The 25565-nt window shown below is 41.7% G+C and overlaps 1 protein-coding gene across 1 annotated transcript in view; it reads right to left on the bottom strand.

The window, feature by feature from the left end:
• The window catches only part of CUNH2orf92 (chromosome unknown C2orf92 homolog), a 35704-nt gene extending 11074 nt beyond the window's left edge, over positions 1-24630 (bottom strand). Inside the window, exons 1-7 of the mRNA XM_035001719.1 lie at positions 24594-24630; positions 22122-22236; positions 18901-18963; positions 12238-12327; positions 10032-10094; positions 5099-5203; positions 4069-4152 (exon numbers count right to left, since the gene is read on the bottom strand). Coding sequence (XP_034857610.1) covers positions 4069-4152; positions 5099-5203; positions 10032-10094; positions 12238-12327; positions 18901-18963; positions 22122-22182 — 466 coding nt within the window. The 5' untranslated portion in view covers positions 22183-22236; positions 24594-24630. The remainder of the gene's footprint in view (positions 1-4068; positions 4153-5098; positions 5204-10031; positions 10095-12237; positions 12328-18900; positions 18964-22121; positions 22237-24593) is intronic.
• Positions 24631-25565: the final 935 nt, after the last annotated feature.

Below are 25565 nucleotides of genomic sequence, written 5' to 3'. Positions count from 1 at the left end.
TAAAGAGCATCCTACTGAAGAATGAATGGGTCAACCAGGAAATTAAAGAAGAATTTAAAAAATTCATAGAAACCAATGAAAATGAAAACACAACTATTCAATATCTTTGGGATGCAGCAAAGGCAGTCCTAAGAGGAAAGTATATAGCAATACAAGCCTTTCTCAAGAAACAAGAAAGGTCTCAAGTACACAACCTAACCCTACACCCAAAGGAGCTGGAGAAAGAACAGCAAATAAAGCCTAAGCCCAGCAGGAGAAGAGAAATAATAAAGATCAGAGCAGAAATCAATGAAATAGAAACTAAAAGAACAGTAGAACAGATCAACAAAACTAGGAGTTGGTTCTTTGAAAGAATTAAGAAGATTGATAAACCCCTGGCCAGACTTATCAAAAAGAAAAGAGAAATGACCCAAATCAACAAAATCATGAATGAAAGAGGAGAGATCACAACCAACACCAAAGAAATACAAACAATTATAAGAACATATTATGAGCAACTCTATGCCAGCAAATTAGATAACCTGGAAGAAATGGAGGCATTCCTAGAGATGTATCAACTACCAAAACTGATCCAGGAAGAAATAGAAAACCTGAACAGACCTATAACCACTAAGGAAATTGAAGCAGTCATCAAAAATCTCCCAAAAAACAAAAGCCCAGGGCCAGATGGCTTCCCAGGGGAATTCTACCAAACATTTCAAGAAGAATTAATACCTATTCTTTTGAAACTGTTCCAAAAAATAGAAATGGAAGGAAAACTTCCAAACTCATTTTATGAGGCCACCATTACCTTGATCCCAAAACCAGATAAAGACCCCATCAAAAAGGAGAACTACAGACCAATATCCCTGATGAACATGGATGCAAAAATTCTCACCAAAATACTAGCCAATAGGATCCAACAGTACATTAAAAGGATTATTCACCACGACCAAGTGGGATTTATCCCTGGGCTGCAAGGTTGGTTCAACATCCACAAATCAATCAACGTGATACAATACATTAACAAAAGAAAGAACAAGAATCATATGATCCTCTCAATAGATGCAGAAAAAGCATTTGACAAAGTACAGCATCCTTTCTTGATCAAAACTCTTCAGAGTATAGGCATAGAGGGTACATACCTCAATATCATAAAAGCCATCTATGAAAAACCTACAGCGAATATCATTCTCAATGGGGAAAAACTGAGAGCTTTCCCCCTAAGGTCAGGAACGTGGCAGGGATGTCCACTATCACCACTGCTATTCAACATAGTATTGGAAGTCCTAGCCACAGCAATCAGACAACAAATAGAAATAAAAGGCATCCAAATCGTCAAAGAAGGAGTCAAACTCTCACTCTTTGCAGATGATATGATACTTTATGTGGAAAACCCCAAAGACTCCACCCCAAAACTGCTAGAACTCATATAGGAATTCAGTAAAGTGGCAGGATATAAAATCAATGCACAGAAGTCAGTGGCATTCCTATACACCAACAACAAGACAGAAGAAAGAGAAATTAAGGAGTCGATCCCATTTACAATTGCACCCAAAACCATAAGATACCTAGGAATAAATCTAACCAAAGAGGCAAAGGATCTGTACTCAGAAAACTATAAAATACTCATGAAAGAAATTGAGGAAGACACAAAGAAATGGAAAAACGTTCCATGCTCATGGATTGGAAGAACAAATATTGTGAAGATGTCAATGCTACCTAGAGCAATCTACATATTCAATGCAATCCCCATCAAAATATCATCCACTTTTTTCAAAGAAATGGAACAAATAATCCTAAAATTTGTATGGAACCAGAAAAGACCCCGCATAGCCAGAGGAATGTTGAAAAAGAAAAGCAAAGCTGGCGGCATCACAATTCCGGACTCCCAGCTCTATTACAAAGCTGTCATCATCAAGACAGTATGGTACTGGCACAAAAACAGGCACACGGATCGATGGAACAGAATAGAGAGCCCAGAAATGGACCCTCAACTCTATGGTCAACTCATCTTTGACAAAGCAGGAAAGAATGTCCAATGGAACAAAGACAGTCTCTTCAACAAATGGTGTTGGGAAAATTGGATAGCCACATGCAGAAGAATGAAACTGGACCATTTCCTTATACCACACACAAAAATAGACTCCAAATGGTTGAAAGACCTCAATGTGAGACAGGAGTCCATCAAAATCCTAAAGGAGAACACAGGCAGCAACCTCTTCGACCTCAGCCAAAGCAACTTCTTCCTAGAAACATCACCAAAGGCAAGGGAAGCAAGGGCAAAAATGAACTATTGGGACTTCATCAAGATAAAAAGCTTTTGCAAAGCAAAGGAAACAGTCAACAAAACCAAAAGACAACCGACAGAATGGGAGAAGATATTTGCAAATGACATATCAGATAAAGGGCTAGTATCCAAAATCTATAAGGAACTTATCAAACTCAACACCCAAAGAACAAAGAATCCAATCAAGAAATGGGCAGAAGACATGAACAGACATTCTTCCAAAGAAGACATCCAAATGGCCAACAGACACATGAAAAAGAGCTCAATATCGCTCGGCATCAGGGAAATCCAAATCAAAACCTCAATGAGATACCACCTCACACCAGTCAGAATGGCTAAAATTAACAAGTCAGGAAACGACAGATGTTGGCAGGGTTGTGGAGAAAGGGGAACCCTCCTACACTGTTGGTGGGAATGCAAGCTGGTGCAGCCACTCTGGAAAACAGTATGGAGGTTCCTCAACAGGTTGAAAATAGAGCTACCATATGATCCAGCAATTGCACTACTGGGTATTTACCCCAAAGAGACAAAAGTAGGGATCCGAAAGGGTACGTGCACCCCGATCTTTATAGCAGCAATGTCCACAATAGCCAAACTGTGGAAAGAGCCAAGATGTCCATCAACAGATGAATGGATAAAGAAGAGGTGGTATATATATACAATGGAATATTATGCAGCCATCAAAAGGAATGAGAGCTTGCCATTTGCAACGACGTGGATGGAACTGGAGGGTATTATGTTGAGCGAAATAAGTCAAACAGAGAAAGACATGTATCATATGACCTCACTGATACGAGGAATTCTTAATATCAGGAAACAAACTGAGGGTTGCTGGAGTGGGGGGTGGGGTGGGAGGGATGGGGTGACTGGGTGATAGACACTGGGGAGGGTATGTGCTCTAGTAAGCACTGTGAATTGTGCAAGACTGTTGAATCTCAGATCTGTACCTCTGAAACAAATAATGCAATATATGTTAAGAAAAAAAAGAAGAAGAAGAAGAAGGTAGCAGGAGGGGAAGAATGAAGGAGGGGAAATCGGAGGGGTAGATGAACCATGAGAGACGATGGACTCTGAAAAACAACCTGAGGGTTCTAGAGGGGAGGGGGGTGGGAGGATGGGTTAGCCTGGTGATGGGTATTGAGGAGGGCACATTCTGCATGGAGCACTGGGTGTTATGCACAAACAATGAATCATGGAACAATACATCTAAAACTAATGATGTAATGTATGGGGATTAACATAAGAATTTAAAAATTTAAAAAAAAGAATGTGCTCTGCCCCTCATCAGTCCCTGTCCCCAGGGGGAGAAAGGGACTTCACAGGTAAGTTTGGGAAGAGGATTCAGGTACCTATGGCCAGCTCCTCTCTCTCTCTCTCTCTCTCTCTCTCTCGCATCCATTTGCCTCCAGAGAGCACACATTCTGAACTGCTCCTCTATGCTGTGAATTTTACAGAAGCAAACTCTCTCATGGTGGGGGTTTGGGGAAACCACAGGTACCCTAAAGGCATCCAAATCGGCAAAGAAGTCAAACTCTCACTCTTTGCAGATGATATGATACTTTATGTGGAAAACCCCAAAGACTCCACCCCAAAACTGCTAGAACTCATACAGGATTAGGCACTCTTCCTAATTCGAAGTGAAGCACCCACATTATCCAGCCAAGTTTTCTAGAGAAGATAGTCTGAGCTCCATCTGCCGGATCCTTAGCTCAGTCTTACATTTGGCTCTAAACTCAGGCACAAGGAAGATAAGGTATTACTTATTGGCCCCCAACTCCAATTATATCCATTTGCTTTACCATTAATAGAAATTCTGTCCATGCTGCCAAGGAGAAACCTTGGTGCAGTAGAATACCCAGGAACACTGGTTCCTTTGATGAAAACTATGGGGGAAATAAATGAAAGAGAAAAATTTGTATCAGTACACACTTCTGAGTACTTTGGGTCCATATTTTGTTTTAAGTGTTACAATGTTAATACAGAATTCAACTTGTATTGGGGATGTATATTTGAAAGTTTACATGTCAATGTAGAGCGAGGCACCAGCTAGCTGCTGACTACAGAGACTGGAACCCAGGCAGATGCTGTGGGAAACCAACCTCGGGAACTGAAAATCACATCTGTATGTAAAATTCCAACACAGTGCCCATTACTCGGTTGCCCAGGGCACTTTCCTGTACTGCTGGAAGTTTCTGATGCACAATTCTATCCTTAGAACCTATGATCAAACAACTGTCTTAATTCTCAAACTGCTACTTAAAAAAAATAATCTGAAGCTGCTTTTGGGAAGTATCAGAAAGTATTTTTCATTTTTGTTATTTCTACTGGTGTGCCTAGGGCAAGTGATTTTTTTGGCCTGGGTCTTATCCCATTGAATGGGGGTACTAATGACTGCACCAGCTTTCCCCAGGGGCTAAGCAAAGTATCAAACTATGCACCGGGAAGTATAGGAAGTATAAAGCGTGTGCAAGACAAGGTTATTACATTACTCAGGGTTCCTGTTGTCAGGAAAGGTAAACACCACTTGCAATTCCAGTTCCTGTCTTCTGAACAGCCTCCAGAAAGTGAGAACCTACTTGACACATGAACTCCAAGGATCTCCACCCCCCCTCCCCCGGCAAAATAGACCATAGATTTGACCATTTTAGACCATAGATTTGAAGGTTATAGAGAGGTTTTCAGACAATTTTGCCCTTCATTTCTCAATTTGTCTTTGCCACGCAGGGAGCTGTTCTAACAAATGCTGAAATGATAGCATTGTATATATAATACGATACATAGACCCCTATAGGAAGAGATGTACCTATAGTTTTAAAGACATATACTTACTTTCTGAATTCATGTCTCTCTTTGTAATTGATTTGCTTGCTGTTCTTGCTTCATCAAATGGTGTCCCATATGGAACCTTGTAAAACACTTGCTGTAGAATTTCATCTCAAATGAAGTAAAAAAAGGCATGTTAATACCAGCTGTGGGGGATTGACATTTTTCTCTGCAAGTACCTAAAACAGTCTACAAATACAGTAAATCAATGATATAAGCTCAGTGGACATATGATATTATACTCTGAAATACCTTGCCTTGGGAAGGGAAATCCTAACTCCTACAATCATTTCTGAAAAAGTGTGATTGCACTAGATGTCTTGAGCAGTAGATATTTCCCACTGAAAGATATGCAGCTAGAAACTTTGCCCCAAATCTCATGACATTTAGTGTCATTATCTTCCTTCTTGCTCCAGTTATCATTCTGACCCACTTTGTAGTAAGTTTTGAAATGAAGAAGTTGGATTCTTCCAAATTTTTTGTTCTTTTTTTTTTTTTTAAGATTATTTATTTTAGAGAGAGAAGAGGGCGTAAAGACAGAGGAAGAGGGAGAGAGACAGACTCTCCAGCAGACTCCCCACTGAGCACAGAGCCTGATGCAGGGCTCAATCCCACAACCCATGAAATCATGACCTGAGCTGAAACCAAGAGTGGGAGGCTTAATCGACTGAGCCCCCCAGGAGTCCCCCAAAGTTGTTCTTCTGTTTCAAGATGATTTTGACTACTTTGGGTCTACTGAGATTCTATAGGAATTTCAGAATGAGTTATTCTATTTTCCAAAAAATGCAATTAGAATTTTGATAGGGTTTGCATTGAATCTGTAGGTCACTTTGGGGATTATTGTCATCTTTACAACAGTAAGTCTTTCAATTTATTAACATAGGATATCTTTCCATTTATTTAGGTCTTCTTTCATTTCTTCCAGCAATGTTTTGTCCCTTTCTGTGTACAAGTTTTTTGCCTCCTTCACTAAATGTATTCCTAAGTATTTTAATCTTTTTGATGCCATTGTAAATAAAATTGTTTTCTTGATTTCTTTTCCTTTTTTGGACTATTCATATCAGAATATAGAAATACAAATTATTTTTCTGTGTTGTTTTTATATCCTGCAAACTTTCAAATGGAGCTAGAGACTATCATACTAAGCAAAATAAGTCATTCAGAGAAAGACAAATACCATATGATTTCACTCATATGTGGAATTTAAGAAACAAAACAAAGGAGAGAAGGGAAAAAAGAGAGAGAGGCAAACCAAGAAACAGACATGGGTGCCTGGGTGGCTCAGTCAGTTAAGCATCTGCCTTTGGCTCAGGTCATGATCCCAGGGTCCTGGAATCAAGTCCCGCATTGGGCTCCCTGCTCAGGGGGGAGTCTCCTTCTCCCTCTGCCCCTCTCCCCTGCTTGTGCTCACACTCGCTCGCTTTCTCTCAAAAATAAATAAATAAAATCTTTTTTAAAAAAAAAAGGAAAGAGACTTAACTATAGAGAACAAACTAATGGTTATCTGAATTAATTTTTTAGCTCTAACAATTTTTGTGAACTTTTTATGGATTTATTTTAGATCCTTTCATTTCTTTTTCTTGCCTAATTTCTCTGCTAGGACTCACAGTCTATGTTGAAGGAATTGGCAAGAATGTCTCATGGCTGATATTAGGGGAAAAACTTCCATTCTTTCATCATTATGATGTTAGCTGGGTATTTTTCATATATGGACTTTATCACAGTGAGGAAGTGCCCTTATATTCCTAGTTTATTGAGTGTTTTTATCACAAAAGGATGTTAAATTTTTAAATAAGTTTTTTTTTAAGATTTTATTTATTTATTTGAGAGAGAGAATGAGAGAGAGAGAGCACATGAGAGGGGGGAGGGTCAGAGGGAGAAGCAGACTCCCTGCTGAGCAGGGAGCCCGATGCAGGACTCGATCCTGGGACTCCAGGATCATGACCTGAGCCGAAGGCAGTCGCTTAACCAACTGAGCCACCCAGGCACCCTATCCTGATCATTTTTAAGCATAGTTCAGTAGTATTGTTTATTCTCCTTGTTGTATAACAGATATCCGAACTTTTTCATCATGCAAAACTGAAACTCCATACTCATTAAACAGCAACTCCCTGTTTCCACCTCCCCTACCCCAGCCCCTGGCAACTACCATGCTACTTTCTTTCTATGAATTTGACTTTAGATATCTCTTATAAGTAGAACCAAACAGTATTTGTTTTCCTGTGACTGGCTTATTAAATTTGGCAAAGAAAGCATTGGGTTATGCTACAACATTCATGTTGTACATGCAACGGAATTTCCTTCCTTTTTAAGGCTGAATAATATTCCATTGTGTGTATATACCACATTTTGTTAGTCTATTCATCCATGGACACTTGGGTTGCTTCTACCTTTTGGCTATTGTGAAGAATGCTGCTATAAGCATGGCAAATACCTCTTTGAGACTTCCAATTCTTTGGGATACATAACCAAATATGGGATTGCTGGGTCATATGGTAATTCTAGTTTTAATTGAGGAACAGCCATACTGTTCTCCATAGCAGATGCACCATTTTAATTCCCAAAAAGAAAATTGGATTTTCTAGTCAATATGCTAATCGCTGCCCTTTGATAAGAGTTTAATCCATTTACACTTAATGTGATTACTGATAAAAAGAATTTACTTCTGCTATTTAACTATTTGTTTTCTGTGTCCTATAAATTTTTTGTTCCTCAGTTCCTTTATTACTGCTTTCCTGTGGGAGTATTTTTTTTTTAAGATTTTATTTATTTATTTATTTGACACAGAGAGAGCAAGAGCATGCACACAAGCAGGGGGAGGAGCAGAGGGAGAGGGAGAAGCAGACTCCCTGTTGAGCAGGGAGCCCAATGTGGGGCTTGATCCCAGGACCCTGGAATCATGACCCGAGCTGAAGGCAAATGCGTAACAGACTAAGTCAGCCAGGCACCCCAATTTTTTGTAATGTTATATTTCAATTGCCTTCTTTGTTACTGTTCTGTATATGTTTTAGTTCTTTTCTTCATGACTACTTTGGGAATTACAACTAACATTTTAAACTAATAACAACCTAGTTTGAATGGTACCAACTTAGTATATGAACACTCTGCTCATATATATCTCTACCTTCCCCTATATTGCCACAAATTACATCTTTACACACTGTATGTCCATGAACATAAATTTACAATCACTGTTTCATTCATCGCCTTTTAAATCACATTGTAAAAAAGAATGAAGTAACAAACCAAAATTACAATAATACTGGTTTTTACATTTACCTATGTAGTCACCTTTACCAGTGTTCATTTTATTCTCAAACTTTTGACTGTCTACTGTCCTTTCATTTCAGCCCGAAGTACTCTCTTTAGCGTTTCTTAAGGGGCAGATCTCTTAGCTTTTGTTTATCTAGAAATGTCTTAGTTTATCTTTTATGCTCAAAGAATAGTTTTGTCAAATATAAAACTATTGGTTGACAGTACTTTTCTTTCAGGACTTTAAATATGTCATCACTTCTGGTCTCCATGATTTTTGAGGAGGAATCAGCCATTAATCTTATTGAGGATCCCTGTAAACAATGAGTAGTTTTTCCTTTGCTGCTTTCAAGACTGTCTCTTTGTCTTTGGGTTTCAACAATTTGACTATAATGTGTTTCAGTGTGACTCTCTTGCATTTATGCCTGGAGTTTCTAGAGCTTCTGGGATGTGTAAAATCATCTAATTTGAGAAGGTTTTGGCCATTATTTCCTCATATATTTTCTCTGCCCCTTTCTCTCATTTCTCCTGCTAGCATTTCTGTAATGTATATGTTGGTACACTTGATGCGACCTTACAGGTCCCTCATCCTCTGCTCATTTTTTGTTCTTTCTGCTCTGCAGACTGGAAAATTTCAATTGTCCAAGTTCAAAATGATCCTTACTTCTGTCTGCTGAAATGTGCTGTCAAATCCCGCTGGTAAGTTTTTCATTTTAGCCACCGTACTTTTCAACTCTAGAATCTCAGTTTCCTTTCTATAATTTCTTTATTGACATTCTCATTTTGTTCAAACATTGTTTTCCTGATTTCCTTAAGTTCTTTATCTCTCATTTCCTTAAGTCATCAAAGACAGTAAACACACTGAAGATGGGTTCCTATTGCCCCTTCTGGTACCAGCAAGCTACACTGGGAATGCAGGCTGCCGACTACTTGGCTACCTGCTGTGGGGCTGGGGGAAGGAGAATGGTAGGATCTACATGAATTACTAAAATTTACCAGTCTCTTCATTAAGCATTCCTCTGGATGATGCAAGTTTTCAACTAGAATCCAACAGTCCAAAATAGTTGCTTAAGATAATTCTTGGCAGTTCAGTTGTAACATAGTCTTGGAGCTTCCTACCATCTTCTTTCCAGGCCTTGTTTTTCTCAAATGTTACATGAGAGACTTGGAATAGATCAATGAGTCCCAGCCTAGAATCACCTGGAGAGCTTTAAAAACTACTGGTGCAAATATCTCATCCTATGCCAGGGAATCTGATCAGGGGTCTTTTTAACAATCTCTCCAGGGGATTCTCATGCTCAACTAGGACTAAGGACCTGGGGAGAAGGTTTATCTCAGCCTCAGGGCCTCACCATCCCACCGCTGCAGAAATCTCCCGGGCACCTTGTCAGGCAGTTGTGATGCAGCTGGTCTAAGGTGGGGTCTGACTCAGCACTTGCAATAACTCCCACATGGTGGCCCTGTTCTGCTGCATGGACCCCTCTCTGAGGAGCAGAATCCTTTCCAAGTATCTATCTTCTATACTTTGCCTAATTTCCTGGGACTCTGACACTTCAAAGAACTGGTTCTAGCCTCAAGACAAGCACTTTCCCTCCCACCAAAGCATCGGATTATCTGAGAGACAACCCTGGAAAAGCGTGAGATTCTTCAAAACAGCATGGACGCTTCACATGAGGAGATTACTTACCGAATAGTTTAGACAAACCTTCATCCCAATTTTTTGAACTTGATGAAAATCCAGTATTCGAACCTGTGGGGAAAATAAACCTTAGCTGTGATTAAATCATTCATTGGATCTACATGAAATCTTTTTAAATCAATACTTTTTTACATGGTGTTTTGAGAGGAGCATCACGCACTTCACCTGCTCTAGGAGGAAGAGCACTGGACTTGGGTTCTAGTCCACCTTCTGAGTGCCTTGTGATCTTGGGCAGTAAAGTTCTGAGGGATTTGGTTTTCCCACCTGACACTGGTGGGAAAGGTGCCAACCACAAGAGGCCTGTGAGGAGGGGCTGAGATGAAATGTGTTGACGTCATCTGTAGATGGAAAAGTGTCCTCCCCTTATCACATCCCAGTGTTAGTATCTACTATGAATGGCAAGAAGGGACACTGGATGGTTATGCTCAGTGATCAGTGTTGGAGGGGAGCAAAAAGACAGGTGGACACACATCTCAGTGTCTTCTCAACAAACACTTTCCCCTCCATAAGAAATGATGCCAACAAGCCACGACTTTGACCATCTTGGAAATGGGATGCCTTCTTGTTTTGGAGGGCAGAGAACAAAACTGCTGCATACTCTGCACTAATCCACACTAGGGTCTACGTTTGGAGGGGGCTTGGAGGGCCTCAGGCCACCCCTACCTGATCTGTTTGATAAGCACAAGGAATTCCTGATGTTGTCACTGACGAATACAAAAATGAAGGTATAAATAGAAAAGCACTGGGTCAACAGTCTCCCCTAGGATGCCACGGACTGACTTCAAGCCTTCTGCTGACACTCATGTGGCCACGTCAAGGATATGGATTGACTGTGCTAAAAAGCTGTAGCAACTCATGGAATTTTGAACTATATTTTCAGGATGTTCTTTATGGATGTTGTGATGTCTTAGTTGCTGCACAAATTTTCTTGATTCTAGGTAAAGGCCAGCCCTTTTTTCCGTCCCCAGGGGAGTGGGCAAAACCAGCAGGGAGGAGAAACTTATCCCCTAATGAAGAATTTTCAGGGTCCCAGCAGCAACCTCCTGTCGTAAGTGACAGAGCATTCATGAAGTGTCTGCGGAATCTGAACTTCTAACACAAAACTGGTAACACCAGTTTTCACATGGTTTTCTCACAGATAATCTACACAGCCACTGAGTAATCTGTGCACTTTAACTTATACACATTGCAGCTTTCAACTCTACAAAAAAATGGGTAGGGAAGTCTGCATGGTGGATGCCAAATGATTTCCAGTATGACTACTTTGATCCAACTAGTGACAAATGCACAGTTCTAGAGATGAAACATGGGTGAATCATTAGGAATAGATACACTCAGTCACTCAACTTTGTCAAAAATGTGTTCTTCCCATTGCGTCAACCAAGGGAACATAATAAAAACATTATGCAGGATACACCATCATCATTACGCAGTAAAATATTTACTTTATCTGTGGTTTATAAAATGCACCATTGGTCACAAAAATGGTTTGCTAATAGTTTTATAATTTCAACACAGCATACCTGCCTGGATTGTCCTGATAAATAATTACTCAATCTAAATATTTTCCCAATGCACACAGTGTCCACCTTAAAAGGTTTGTCTGTCACTTGTGTGATTTATGCTAATTCCCCTGTTTTCTGCATATGTGACCAGCTTCTTTCCCTCAGCTTTGGCATTGGAGCATCAGTCCAAAGGCAGAAATAGGCTCTGTCTCTTAGTGCAAATATTTTCCAGAGGCTAGAGTGTGGGGTGGGGAGATAATGGGGAGGGATGGGAAGGCTTTACTATCCCAAGCCAGTGAACAGGGCACGCATGCACATTGAACTGTAGAGTGTTGTTGACTAGAAAGTCATTACACGACTCACAGCCAGTGTTACCAAGGACAGTGAGCACCACTTGCAAATCTGGTTCCTACCCTCTGAACAGCCTCCAGAGTGAGAGAACCTGCCTGACACATGAACTTCAGAGATCATCCCACAATACAGTGCTATTTAGACTTTAGACCACAGACTCCCATAGTCAGTAGAAGGTTATAGAGAGTATATCAGATAATTTTTTCTTCCACATCTCAATTTCATTTTGCCCCTATATACCTGGGTTAAGAATGTTAAAATGATAGGGTAGTACAAACGATACAATACATAGGCCTTTAAAAACATGTGCACTTATAATTTTAAAGACGTATACTTGCTTGCTTTCACTTCTCTCTTTGTAATTGACTTTCCTGCTGTTCTTGTTTCATCAGATGGAACTTTGGAAAACACTTGCAGTAGAATTTCATCTCAAGTGAAGCAAGAAAGGCATATTAATATCAGCAGTCCGTGATTAATATATCTACTCTGTATGTACCAGAATTAGTCTATGAATTCAGTGAATAAATGATACAAATGCAATGAATATATAATGTTATGCTCTAAAATGCCTTGTCTGGGGAAGGAGATTTTGGTCTATCTAAATCATTTCTGAAAAATTGAGATTTGGGGGCACCTGGGTGGTTCAGTCAGTTAAGCGTCCAAGTCTTTTTTTTTTTTTTTTTAAGATTTTATTTATTTATTTGAGAGAGAGAGAGTGAGAGAGAGAAAGAGCACAAGAGGGGGGAGTAGGAGAGGGAGAAGCAGACTCCCTGTCGAGCAGGGAGCCCGATGCGGGACTCGATCCCGGGACTCCAGGATCATGACCTGAGCCGAAGGCAGTCACTTGACCAACCGAGCCACCCAGGTGCCCTAAAGATTTTATTTATTTATTTGAGAGAGAGAGAATGAGAGAGAGCAAGCACATGAGAGGGGGGAGGGTCAGAGGGAGAAGCAGACTCCCCGCCGAGCAGGGAGCCCGATGCGGGACTCGATCCAGGGACTCCAGGATCATGACTTGAGCCGAAGGCAGTCGCTTAACCAACTGAGCCACCCAGGCGCCCATAAGCGTCCAAGTCTTGATTTTGGCTCAGGTCATGATCTCAAGGTTGTGAGATTGAGCCTGCCATAGGGCTCTGTGCTGGGGGTGGAGCCTGCTTAAGATTCTGTCTCTCCCAAGGGGAGCCCTCCTACACTGTTGGTGGGAATGTAAACTGGTGCAACCACTCTGGAAAACAGTATGGAGGTTCCTCAAAAAGTTGAAAATAGAGCTACCATATGATCCAGCAATTGCACTACTGGGTATTTACCCCAAAGAGACAAAAGTAGGGATCCGAAGGGGTACGTGCACCCCAATGTTTATAGCAGCAATGTCCACAATAGCCAAACTGTGGAAAGAGCCAAGATGTCCATCAACAGATGAATGGATAAAGAAGAGGTGGTATATATATACAATGGAATATTATGTAGCCATCAAAAGGAATGAGAGCTTGCCATTTACAATGACGTGGATGGAACTGGAAGGTGTTATGCTGAGCGAAATAAGTCAATCAGAGAAAGACATGTATCATATGACCTCACTGATATGAGGAATTCTTAATCGCAGGAAACAAACTGAGGGTTGCTGGAGTAGGGGGTGAGGTGGGAGGGATGGGGTGGCTGGGTGATAGACATTGGGGAGGGTATGTGCTATGGTAAGCGCTGTGAATTGTGCAAGACTGTTGAATCTCAGATCTGTACCTCTGAAACAAATAATGCAATATATGTTAAGAAAAAAAAAGAAGAAGATAGCAGGAGGGGAAGAATGAAAGGGGGGAAATCGGAGGGGTAGACGAACCATGAGAGACGATGGACTCTGAAAAACAAACTGAGGGTTCTGGGGGGGGGTGGGAGGATGGGTTAGCCTGGTGGTGGGTATTGAGGAGGGCACATTCTGCATGGAGCACTGGGTGTTATGCACGAACAATGAATCATGGAACACTACATCAAAAACTAATGATGTAATGTATGGTGATTAACATAATAATAAAATATTTTAAAAAAAAGATTCTGTCTCTCCCTCTCCCTCTGCCCCTACCCCCTGCGCACACGCTCTCGCTCCAAATAAATAAATAAATAAATAAAATCCCAATGGTATTTTTCACAGAAATAGAAAAAACAATCCTAAAATTCATTTGGAACCACAGAAGACCCTGAATAGCTAAAGGAATCCTGAGAAAGGAACAAAGCTGGAGGCACCACACTTCCTGATTTCAAACTATACTATAAAGCTATAGCAATCACAGCATACAAATTGTATGGCACAAAAAGACACATAGACTAATGGAACAAAATTGAGAGCCCAAAAATAAACCTTGCATATACAGTCAACTCATATTTGACAAGGGAGCCAAAAATACTCAATGGGGAAAAGATAGTCTCTTTAATAAATGGTGTTGATGGGGTGCCTGGGTGGCTCAGATGGTTAAGCGTCTGCCTTCGGCTCAGGTCATGATCCCAGGGTCCTGGGATCGAGTCCCGCATCGGGTTCCCTGCTAGGCGGGGAGCCTGCTTCTCTCCCTCTGCCTCTGCCTCTCTCTCTCTCTCTGATGTTCATGAATAAATAAATTTAAAAAATTTAAAAATAAAAAAAAAATAAATGGTGTTGAGAAAACTGAATAACTGAAACCACAAAACTCCTAGATGATATCATAAGAGAAAAGTTCCTTGACATTGGTCTTTTTTTTAATTTGTTATTTAAATTCAATTTAAGAGGAGTCTAGATGGCTCAGTTGGTTGAGCATCCGACCCTTCCACTCAGGTCATGATCTCAGGGTCATGAGATCGAGCACCGACTCAATGTGGAGTCTGCTTGAGATTCTCTCTCTTCTCCTTCTGCCCCTCCCCCCACTCATGTGCTCGCTTGCTCTCTCTCCCACTCTTGCTCAAATAAATAAATAAATAAAATCTTTTTAAATAAATAAATACATAAATTCAATTTAATTAACATATACTGTATTATTAGTTTCAGAGGTAGAATTTAGTGATTCATCAGTTGCATACAACACCTAGTGCTCATTACTTCAAATGCCCTCCTTAATGCCCAACACCCAATTACCCCATCCCCCTACCCTCCTCCCCTCCAGCAACGCTCAGTTTGTTTCCTATAGTTCTTGGCAACAATTTTTTTGGATATGATATCAAAAGCACAGGAAACAAAAGCAAAAATAAACAAGTGGAACGACATCAAACTACAAAGCTTTTTTTATACAGCAAAAGAAACAATCAACAAAATGAAAAGCAACCTACAGAATGGAAGAAAGTATTTGCAAATCATATCTCTAATAGGTGGTTAATATCCAAAATACATAAAGAACTCATACAACCCAATAGCAAAAAAACAAACAATATGACTTTTAAATGGGCAGAAGAATTAGATAGACATTATTCCAGAGAAGACATAAAAATGGCCAACAGATACTTGAAATGGTGTCAACATCACTTATCATCAAGGAAATGCAAATCAAAACCACATTCTTACACCTGTGAGAATGGCTATCATCAAAAAGACAAGAAATAAGTGTTCATGGGATGTGGAGGAAAGGGAACCCTTATGCACTGTTGGTGGGAATGTAAACTGGTATGGGCCCCAAGGGAACAGAATGGAAGGTCCCCCAAAAATTAAAAATAGAATTACCATATGTCCAGCAGTCCCAACTATGGGTATATATCCAAAGGAGATGCACACAGGATCTCAAGGAGATTATCTGCATTCCTATGTTCACTGCAGCATTAGTCACAATAGCCAAGATGTAGAAACAATTTAAGTGTCCATCAGTGAAGGAACGGAAAGAAAAGGTGATGATATATATTACCTAATATTACAAAATATATTACATAATACTATTCATCCATGAGAAAGAAGGAAATCCTGTTTTTTGCAACAACATAAATAGACCTTGAGGGCATTATGCTAAATGAAATAAGTCAGACAGAGAAACACAAATACTATATGATCTCACTTCTATGTAGAATCTAAAAAAGCTGAACTCATAGAAACAGAAAGTAGAACAGTGGATTGCCAGGGGTCAGGGGTGGGGGAAATGGGGAGATACTGATCAAAAGTTACAAAGGTCCAGTTAGAAGATGAGTAAGTTTTGGGGATACAATGTGTAACATTGTGATTATAGTCAATGATACTGTATTATGTACTTGAAAGTTGCTAAGAGAGTAGATTTTATATGTTCACAGCATAAAGAAAAAATAATTATGGGACATGATGGAGGAAATTAGGTACACTATGTGTTCTTTATTTTGCATTATATATGTGTATCAATCACCATGTTTACACCCTGAACTTACAGTGTTATATGTCAATTGTGCATCAATAAATGTGGGGAGGGGTACATAAGGTGATATCACTGTGAATCATATAGCACTGTTTGGGGGTAAAATGTGGTCCAACTTCAAAATAACAGGACCAAAATAAACATTTGGAACCCAAATTGTACAAAGAAACTCTGTATAATGGTTGACATACATCATCAGCGCTGAATGGTTAAATATTTTAAAGAAGACAAAAACAAAGCAGACTGAGACCCACTGCCTGGTCTGCATCCCTGAGGCATCCAGACACGTGGGAGAGGTAGAAGTACACACAGACACAAGCAAACACACTGACACAGCTGCACAGAGCAATATGGCAAGGGACAGGAGCAGACAGGAGAGGAAAACTAACTCAGCCCAAGAAAGCCAGAAGGTAGGCACTAGGCTGAACAGACTGAGAAGAAGGAGTGGGTCCTGCCAGGTAAGGCTGAGTTCTGGATCCAGCTGACCATGATACTGAGACCTCAAAAGTCACTCCTGTATGTAGATGTTAACTGTCAGTAGACTCCCTTCGCCTACACTCTGGTGCTCACTGTGATCTCAGCAGCCCTGATGGGTTAGTACGTGACATGCAGTAAACCTGGGACTAGCCTCTTGGGGACACTAACTCAGCGAGCTGCAAGCATCATGAAAAGTCTTTGAGGTAGTCCTGGGAGGGCTGCTGCAGCCAGGTGACAGCCCCCACCGAGATCCCACATGACATTCCCTGTGCTTCAGAGAAGAACCAGGAGTGAGAAAGGGACTGAACCAGAGAATTCCATGTCACATCAGGACTGCCAAGACATGACAAACCCAAAGGGCAAGGCTATCCTCAGAGAGTTTCAAAATTCATTTACAAATGTTATATGTGAAAACTGTACCTACAAAAATTGGGTGGAGGCTGGGGGAGGGGTAAAAGACTCAGCACTTATAGATAACAGATTCTACAAGTTCAGAAAACTCTTCCTTTATAAAACTATTAGTACTTTTTCATAGTTATATTTTTTGAAATCTATCATTTTCTCTTTTTATTTATATTTTATTTTTTTAAAGATTTTATCTATTTATTTAGAGAGAGAGAGAGAGAGCATGGGGGGGGAGAGGGAGAGAGAGAATCTCAAGCAGACTCCCTACTGACCATGGAGCCCGAGGTGGGGCTCGATCTCATGACCCTGAGATCATGACCTGAGCTGAAACCAAGAGTTGGACACCTAACCGACAGAGCCACCCAGGCACCCTTCTTTCTTTTTTAAAGACAGTGTCTATCTGTCCCTGGGGGACAACAGTTTCATTTTCTCCTTCTAGGTTTACTTTGCTAAGCCACAGAAAATCATCATGAATTCCATTAATACAGTATTTATTCAGACTCCTTTTTCAAGGGCTGTTGGTACATTGGTGGGTGGTCTACTCACTTGGATAAATAGGTGCTTATGATAGCAACACCAAAAAATCAGCTATCAGAATTACAAGTAAGATGATGAGTTCTCATTACTAGCCGCTTCCCTGATAGATGTGTTGATCTACAGGATCCTGAATTGTTGCTCAGAGAGAACCTGGAAAGTTTATTGGTGGCCCACCAATGCCAAGGCCAACACGGACATGGCGCTGGGCAGGTCAGTAGGCCTTTGGGGGATGATGGGATCCTCCCAAACCCCAAAGCAGACACCCATCTTCACACTCACTCACTCCCCTTCCACACATGTGGAATGGGATTCGGAGACATGGGGCTCCTGCAAGAAGGACAAAAGTCTTCTGATTCCCGGGTAAGAATTCCTGGAAGCACAGTAAGGGGGCTGCAAGAGCTATCTGCATCCCTTCACTCATTCAATCATGGTAACCTACCCATCATTCAATCAGCCAGACACTCAGTGCAGATTTACTGGAGCCTCTTTAATAGCACACGTGGAGGAAGGGCAAACCCAGAATTCCCAACATGGGCAGCTCCTGGAAAAAAGGTCCATGTCCTGTGTAGAGAGATATCCCCCTTCCAAGCAGGATTGGCAGGCATAGCTCTGTGATCAGAACATCCAACACGTCCTAACCCAGAGGGAAGCATCAGTGTTCACACTCCTGAGAGCTCTTTCTCAGACAAGATGTAACCCTCAGTGTCTACTCCTAACCCACATAACAACACCAGAGAGGAGAGATTTCTCTGGGCAAAAAGTCTCAGGGCAGAATCATCCCACACTAAGGAATCTGATCACTGGGGTGGTGGAGAGAGGGGAAGAAGATCTGTCTCTTTTTAACAATCTTCCCAGGGGATTCTCATGCTCAACTAGGACTAAGGACCTGGGGAGAAGGTTTATCTCAGCCTCAGGGCCTCACCATCCCACCGCTGCAGAAATCTCCCGGGCACCTTGTCAGGCAGTTGTGATGCAGCTGGTCTAAGGTGGGGTCTGACTCAGCACTTGCAATAACTCCCACATGGTGGCCCTGTTCTGCTGCATGGACCCCTCTCTGAGGAGCAGAATCCTTTCCAAGTATCTATCTTCTATACTTTGCCTAAATTCCTGGGACTCTGACACTTCAAAGAACTGGTTCTAGCCTCAAGACAAGCACTTTCCCTCCCACCAAAGCATCGGATTATCTGAGAGACAACCCTGGAAAAGCGTGAGATTCTTCAAAACAGCATGGACGCTTCACATGAGGAGATTACTTACCGAATAGTTTAGACAAACCTTCATCCCAATTTTTTGAACTTGATGAAAATCCAGTATTCGAACCTGTGGGGAAAATAAACCTTAGCTGTGATTAAATCATTCATTGGATCTACATGAAATCTTTTTAAATCAATACTTTTTTACATGGTGTTTTGAGAGGAGCATCACACACCTCACCTGCTCTAGGAGGAAGAGCACTGGACTTGGGTTCTAGTCCACCTTCTGAGTGCCTTGTGATCTTGGGCAGTAAAGTTCTGAGGGATTTGGTTTTCCCACCTGACACTGGTGGGAAAGGTGCCAACCACAAGAGGCCTGTGAGGAGGGGCTGAGATGAAATGTGTTGACGTCATCTGTAGATGGAAAAGTGTCTCCCCTTATCACATCCCAGTGTTAGTATCTACTATGAATGGCAAGAAGGAACACTGGATGGTTATGCTCAGTGATCAGTGTTGGAGGGGAGCAAAAAGACAGGTGGACACACATCTCAGTGTCTTCTCAACAAACACTTTCCCCTCCATAAGAAATGATGCCAACAAGCCACGACTTTGACCATCTTGGAAATGGGATGCCTTCTTGTTTTGGAGGGCAGAGAACAAAACTGCTGCATACTCTGCACTAATCCACACTAGGGTCTACGTTTGGAGGGGGCTTGGAGGGCCTCAGGCCACCCCTACCTGATCTGTTTGATAAGCACAAGGAATTCCTGATGTTGTCACTGACGAATACAAAAATGAAGGTATAAATGGAAAAGCACTGGGTCAACAGTCTCCCCTAGGACTCCCCTAGTCAGCCATGGACTGACTTCAAGCCTTCTGCTGACACTCATGTGGCCACGTCAAGGATATGGATTGACTGTGCTAAACGAAAAAAAAAAAAAAAAAACTGTAGCAACTTGTGGAATTTTGAACTATATTTCAGGCTTTTCTCTTTACGGATGTTGTGATGTCTTGATTCTAGGTCAAGGCCAGCCCTTTCTCCAGCCCCAGGGGAGTGGGCAAACCACCAAGGAAGAGATACCTATCTCCTCATGAAGGGTTGTTAGGGCCATAACACCCACCTACTGAGTGCCACCACATTCATAAAGTATGGGCAAGAATTTGAACTTACAAGCAGTGGCAATGCCGAGTCTCACTCGGTTTCCTGACAGAAAATCTGCGTAAACGTGAGTAATGTGTGCTCATGGCAGCTTTCCACTCTACAGGAAAACTGGTAATCAGGTAGTTAATAGTACACAGACAATGCTTCCAGTTCTGACGGCTTTTTGGTAAATGAAAGAAATAAAATTTCTCTTTTGCTGAGACATTAGTGAATCATTAAGAATCCATACAGTGGAAGTGGAAGTAAGCCCAGGCAGTAGAACGTTTGTTCACAAAAATGCTTTGGTTTTTAAAGTGCCCTGACAAAGAATAGTCACATTCTCCCCTTGTCCTGATGTCACCCCTGACATTTATATAATGTTTTGATTTGTATGGTTTGTATAATGTACCTCCCGTCCTTTTTGCTTTGCTCCACAGGCCCAGTATCTTTACACTGAGACAATGTGCCAGAATGCTGTCGGCCAACTGGTTTAGTCAATAGCAAAAGTGGTTCCAAATGCAGTAAAACCCTAAAAATAGAGGATGTAAATCTAATGTTCACTTTGAAAAATCTACATTCCTAAAATGTTCATAACGGCATGATTCAGATAGCTAAAAAGTGGGAACAACCCAAATGTCCGCCAACTGATAAATGGATTGACGAACTGTGGCATTATGCATACAAGGGAATACTGTTGGGCCACAGAAAGGACTGAAGTACTGATACAGGCTACAGGGTGGCTGAACATGAAACCTGTTACATGAAAGAAGCCAGTCACAAGGGCGCCTGGGTGGTTCAGTCGGTTAAGCGACTGCCTTCGGCTCAGGTCATGATCCTGGAGTCCCGGGATCCAGTCCCGCATCAGGCTCCCTGCTCAGCAGGGGTCTGCCTCTCCCTCTGACCCTCTTCCCTCTCGTGCTTTCTGTCTCTCATTCTCTCTCTCAAATAAATAAATAAAATCTTTAAAAAAAAAAAAAAAAAGAAGCCAGTCACAAAAGATCACACGTTGTATGATTCCATATGGGAAATATCCAGAAGAGACAACTCCGGAGAGCAGTCAGTACATTAGTGGTTGCCAGGGACTGTGGGAAAGAGGGAATGGGGCGTGACAGCTGGTGAGTGTGATAGTGCTTTATGGAGTGGTGAAAATGTTCTAAAATTAAGCAGTGTTGGGGCGCCTGGGTGGCTCAGTCAGTTGAGCATCTGCCTTCAGCTCAGGTCATGATTCCAGAGTCCTGGGATGGAGCCCCGCATCGGGCTCCTTGCTCAGCGGGGAGTCTGCTTCTCTTTCTGCCCGCCGCTCCCCCTGCTTGTGCTCTCTCTCTCTCTGACAAATAAATAAATAAAATCTTTAAAAAATTAAGTTAAATTAAATTAAGCAGTGCTGATTCACAACTCTGTGAATATACTAAAAACCACTGAATTATATACTTAAAAGGGTGAATTTTATGTTATGTGAATTATATCTCAACAAAGCTGTTATTTAAAATGTGTGTGTGTGTGTGTGTGTGTATGAGGGGATAGATGAAACAAGATTGGCCTAATTAGTGCATAGAGGTTCATACTACTTTCTACTTTTGTATATGTTTGAAAAATTTTGTAACAAAAAGCTCAGTGTGGGGCGCCTGGGTGGCTCAGTTGGTTAAGCGACTGCCTTCGGCTCAGGTCAGGATCCTGGAGTCCCGGGATCGAGTCCCACATCGGGCTCCCTGCTCAGTGGGGGGTCTGCTGCTCCCTCTGCCCTCTTCCCTCTCGTGCTCTCTGTCTCTCATTCTCTCTCTCTCTCTCAAATAAATAAATAAAAATCTTTAAAAAAAAAAAATAAAATAAATAAATAAATAAATAAATAAATAAATAAATAAAAAAAAGCTCAGTGTGCCTGTGGGCTACCCTCCTACAGAGGTCCTCTGAGAAAGCTTCAGTCAGGAAAAATGTTAAAGTTACCCACTTCCGAGCAAGAAGTCCCTACAGTGGATTCAGGGAGGTAAGGAAGGTGGAGGTGGGGAGAAATCCCGCATTCACCATTCCACCTGCGGGAGGAGAACACCATCTCCCTCCTGATTTAGGTTCACAGGGAGTCTCTTACTTCGGTATCTGCCACACTACACTTGTGATAGGACCTTTGAGAGGGTAGAGCTCTGTACCTTGCCAACAGTCCAGGAAGAGAACAAAGAAGAGGGTCTCTGCTCCTCTCTTCTTTGCCATAGTCTGTATCTCTCCTGAAATCCTTCAGCCATAACTGCCTCGAGCTCCAGGATACTGCGGAACCAGAAGGTCTATGAAGTCACACCAGGAAGCAAGATGGAGGGCAGTTCTACAGGGGGAGGGGGCAGGGCCTGGTGTCTGTGGAGAGGGACGAGAAGGGGCCACTGGCCACCCGGAGGAAACAGGCTTTCCACCCACCCCTTCGGCTCTGCAGTACCCTCCTCCATCCTGTGTGCACTGCAGCCTGAAGATGGTAGGATATTAACCAGGACTCTTAAGTTGTGCATGACAGAAAAATCAACTAAATCAACTTAAGTGAGCAGCACCTGGCTGGCTCAGTCGGTGGAGTATGTGACTCTTGATCTTGGGGCTGTGAGTTTGAGCCCCATGTTGGATGTGGAGATTACTTAAAAATTATACACACACACACACACACACACATCAGCTTAAGTGAATTGGAAGTAGCTAGGGTAGTCAGAAAAATCTTACGCTAAATCAAGATATTGCATTAGGAAAGTATTGTTATTTATTGTATTATATATGATTATAACTCTGGGGCACCTGGGAGGCTCAGTCGGTTAAGCGTCTGCAGCTCAGGTCATGATCCCAGGGTTCTGGGATTGAGCCCCGCCTCAGGCTCCCTGCTCAGTGGGGAGTCTGCTTCTCCCTCTCCCTAACCCCCACTCATGCTCTCTCTCTCTCTCACTCTCTCTCTCAAATAAATAAATGAAATCTAAAATATATATATATATGATTATAACTCTGAAAATATATACAAAAGTTGATGTTGTCACATGTATATCACTGTTTCCCCTATTATGTTTTATAAACATAACTATTTTTAAAGGTAAAATCTTTATATTATAGCACATTTAACTGTACATTCTTCCCCACATTTTTATTTTGCACTGAATCCCACAAATTATGTAGCCAGCCCTGCCTTTAGCCCTTAGGCTCATGCACTGTATGCAGTCAGGGACTGAAGAGACCTTTAGGGGACAAAAAGTTACACAAAAAGTTATATATTAGAATTCTGAGTGACTCAGGCATCTTAGCTTACTGGGACTGCCATAAAAAGCACCACAAAATAAGGGGAGGTGTGCTTAAATAATAGAAATCTATTATTTTATAGTTCTGGAGGCTAGAAGTCCAAGATCAAGGTGTCAGCAGGGTTGGTTCTTACTAAGGCCTCTCTTCTTGGCTTATAAATGATTGTCTTCTCCCTACATCTTCACATTATCTTTCCTCCATGTGTATCTGTGTCCAAATCTCCTCTTCTTATGAGGATACAAGTCATACGGGCTTGGGACCCACCCTAAGAACTTCGCTGTAACTTGATTGCCTCTGTAAAGACAGGCCAAACAGAGCCACATTCTGAGGTACTGTGCGTGAGGGCATCAACATATAAATTTAGGAAGGGGGATACAATTCAACCCATAACATTAGGTAATGGCAGCCCCATAAAACCTACTTCTCTAAAATATCTTCACAAAAACAAAAAATAGAACAACAAAAGCAACATATAAAACAACACAAGACTCACACCCTCAGCATACCCAAAAGACAGAAAATGTCCAACTTCAAATTATCAGTAAATAGAAAAATAAACACTAACTCCAGGCACTGACTCCCTCATTTCTGCCACTTGCCTTTGTTGTGAGAAAACACAGCAGCCCAAGATGGTCTAAAATCTCCTGCAGAAAGAGTAAACCTACCCTATGTGTGGAAATACCAAAAATGTGTCCTGGTAGATGGGAAAAAAATACCCAGGGGAGGAAAAGACATGAGAAAAGAGATGGGTGAAACTTCAGTGGAGCAAAACCTTGGAAAGGGCTGAGTGTGGGCTAGGTGTGAGGTGGGAATGGAGTCCACTGGGGGCCTTTTACCAGAGAGATGTCACACAGTGCTGAGGGTTAGTAGAAACCAAGGCAATGGAAAAAATAGGCTAACTTCAAACTCAAGAGGCACAACCACCTAACTCTTGATCCTCACTGCCCACTCCTGCTACTCTCCCCATCTCAGCAACAACTCCATCCTTCCACGCACTCAGGCCAAAATCCAGGGTTCATCCTAGACTCCTTTCTCTCTCTCTCACCACACATCCAGTCCATGAACAAATCCTCTCTGTTCTATTTTCCCACACCTCCCCAAGTCTGGCCACCTTCCCCACCTCCATTGCCCCTATGGGGACTACACCAGCATCACCTTCATTTTACTGCTGATGAAATAAGAGGCCAGGTAAGTCCCCTTAACATTCTTCAGGCCACTACTGAATCCTAGTGAGTCCTATTCCCAGAATACTTACCACCTCCTCTCCCATTTACCCCTTCCCTTCCCTCCCATCTGCTCACATCACCAGAGGAACAGAATTCAGGCTGCTTTGCAACCTAAGTGCACCCTATGGCACTTACATTTAAGTGATCATTAGCCTTTTTCTGCCTCATTTCTCTTATTTCCAGGCAGATTTGTTGAGTATCTAGGCATGAAGGGAAAACATCTATAATTATGCAGTCATCCAGGTCGAGAGCAGGAGTCAATAAACTTTTTCTATAAAAAGCCAAATAGAAAATATTTTAGGCTTCAGAGACCACATATGTCTCTGTCACATATTCTTCTTTGTTTGTTGTTGTTGTTACCTTTTTTTTTTAAAGATTTATTTATTTATTTATTTGAGAGACAGAGAGAGAGCATGAGCAGGGGGGAGGAGCAGAGGGAGAGGGAGATGGAGAAGCAGACTCCCTGCTGAGCAGGGAGCCCGATATGGGTGGGGCTCAATCCTAGGACCCCAAGATCATGACCAGAGCTGAAGGCAGAAGTTTAACTGACTGAGCCACGCAGGTGCCCTTTTGTTATCTTTTAATAATGTAAAAACCACTGAAAAAAGTCAATGAAACAAACTGAGGGTTGCTGGAGTGGTGGGGGTGGGAGGGATGGGGTGGCTGGGTGATAGACATTGGGGAGGAGATGTGCTATGGTGAGCACTGTGAATTGTGTAAGACTGATGAATCTCAGACCTGTACCTCTGAAACAAATAATATATTATATGTTAAAAAAAAAAAAGAAGAAGAAGAAGAAGAAGATAGTAGGAAGGGAAAAGTGAAGGGGGGGGCGGAAATCAGAGGGGGAGATGAACCATGAGAGACTATGGGCTCTGAGAAACAAACTGAGGGTTCTAGAGGGGAGGGGGGTTGGGGGATGGGTTAGCCTGGGGATGGGTATTAAGGAGGGCACGTACTGCATGGAGCACTGGGTGTTATACGCAAACAATGAATCATGGAACACTACATCAAAAACTAATGATGTAATGTATGGTGATTCAACATAACATAATAAAAAAAAATCAATGAAACCAAAAACTGGTTCTTTGAGAAAATCAGTAAAAT

This window comes from Mirounga leonina, unplaced genomic scaffold (genome assembly GCF_011800145.1).
Source record: "Mirounga leonina isolate KUSES-001 unplaced genomic scaffold, KU_Mleo_1.0 Mir_125, whole genome shotgun sequence".
Taxonomy (NCBI): Eukaryota; Metazoa; Chordata; class Mammalia; order Carnivora; family Phocidae; genus Mirounga; species Mirounga leonina.
The sequence above is the reverse complement of the archived record's forward strand: the minus strand, read 5'-3'. Positions and strand labels throughout refer to the sequence as shown.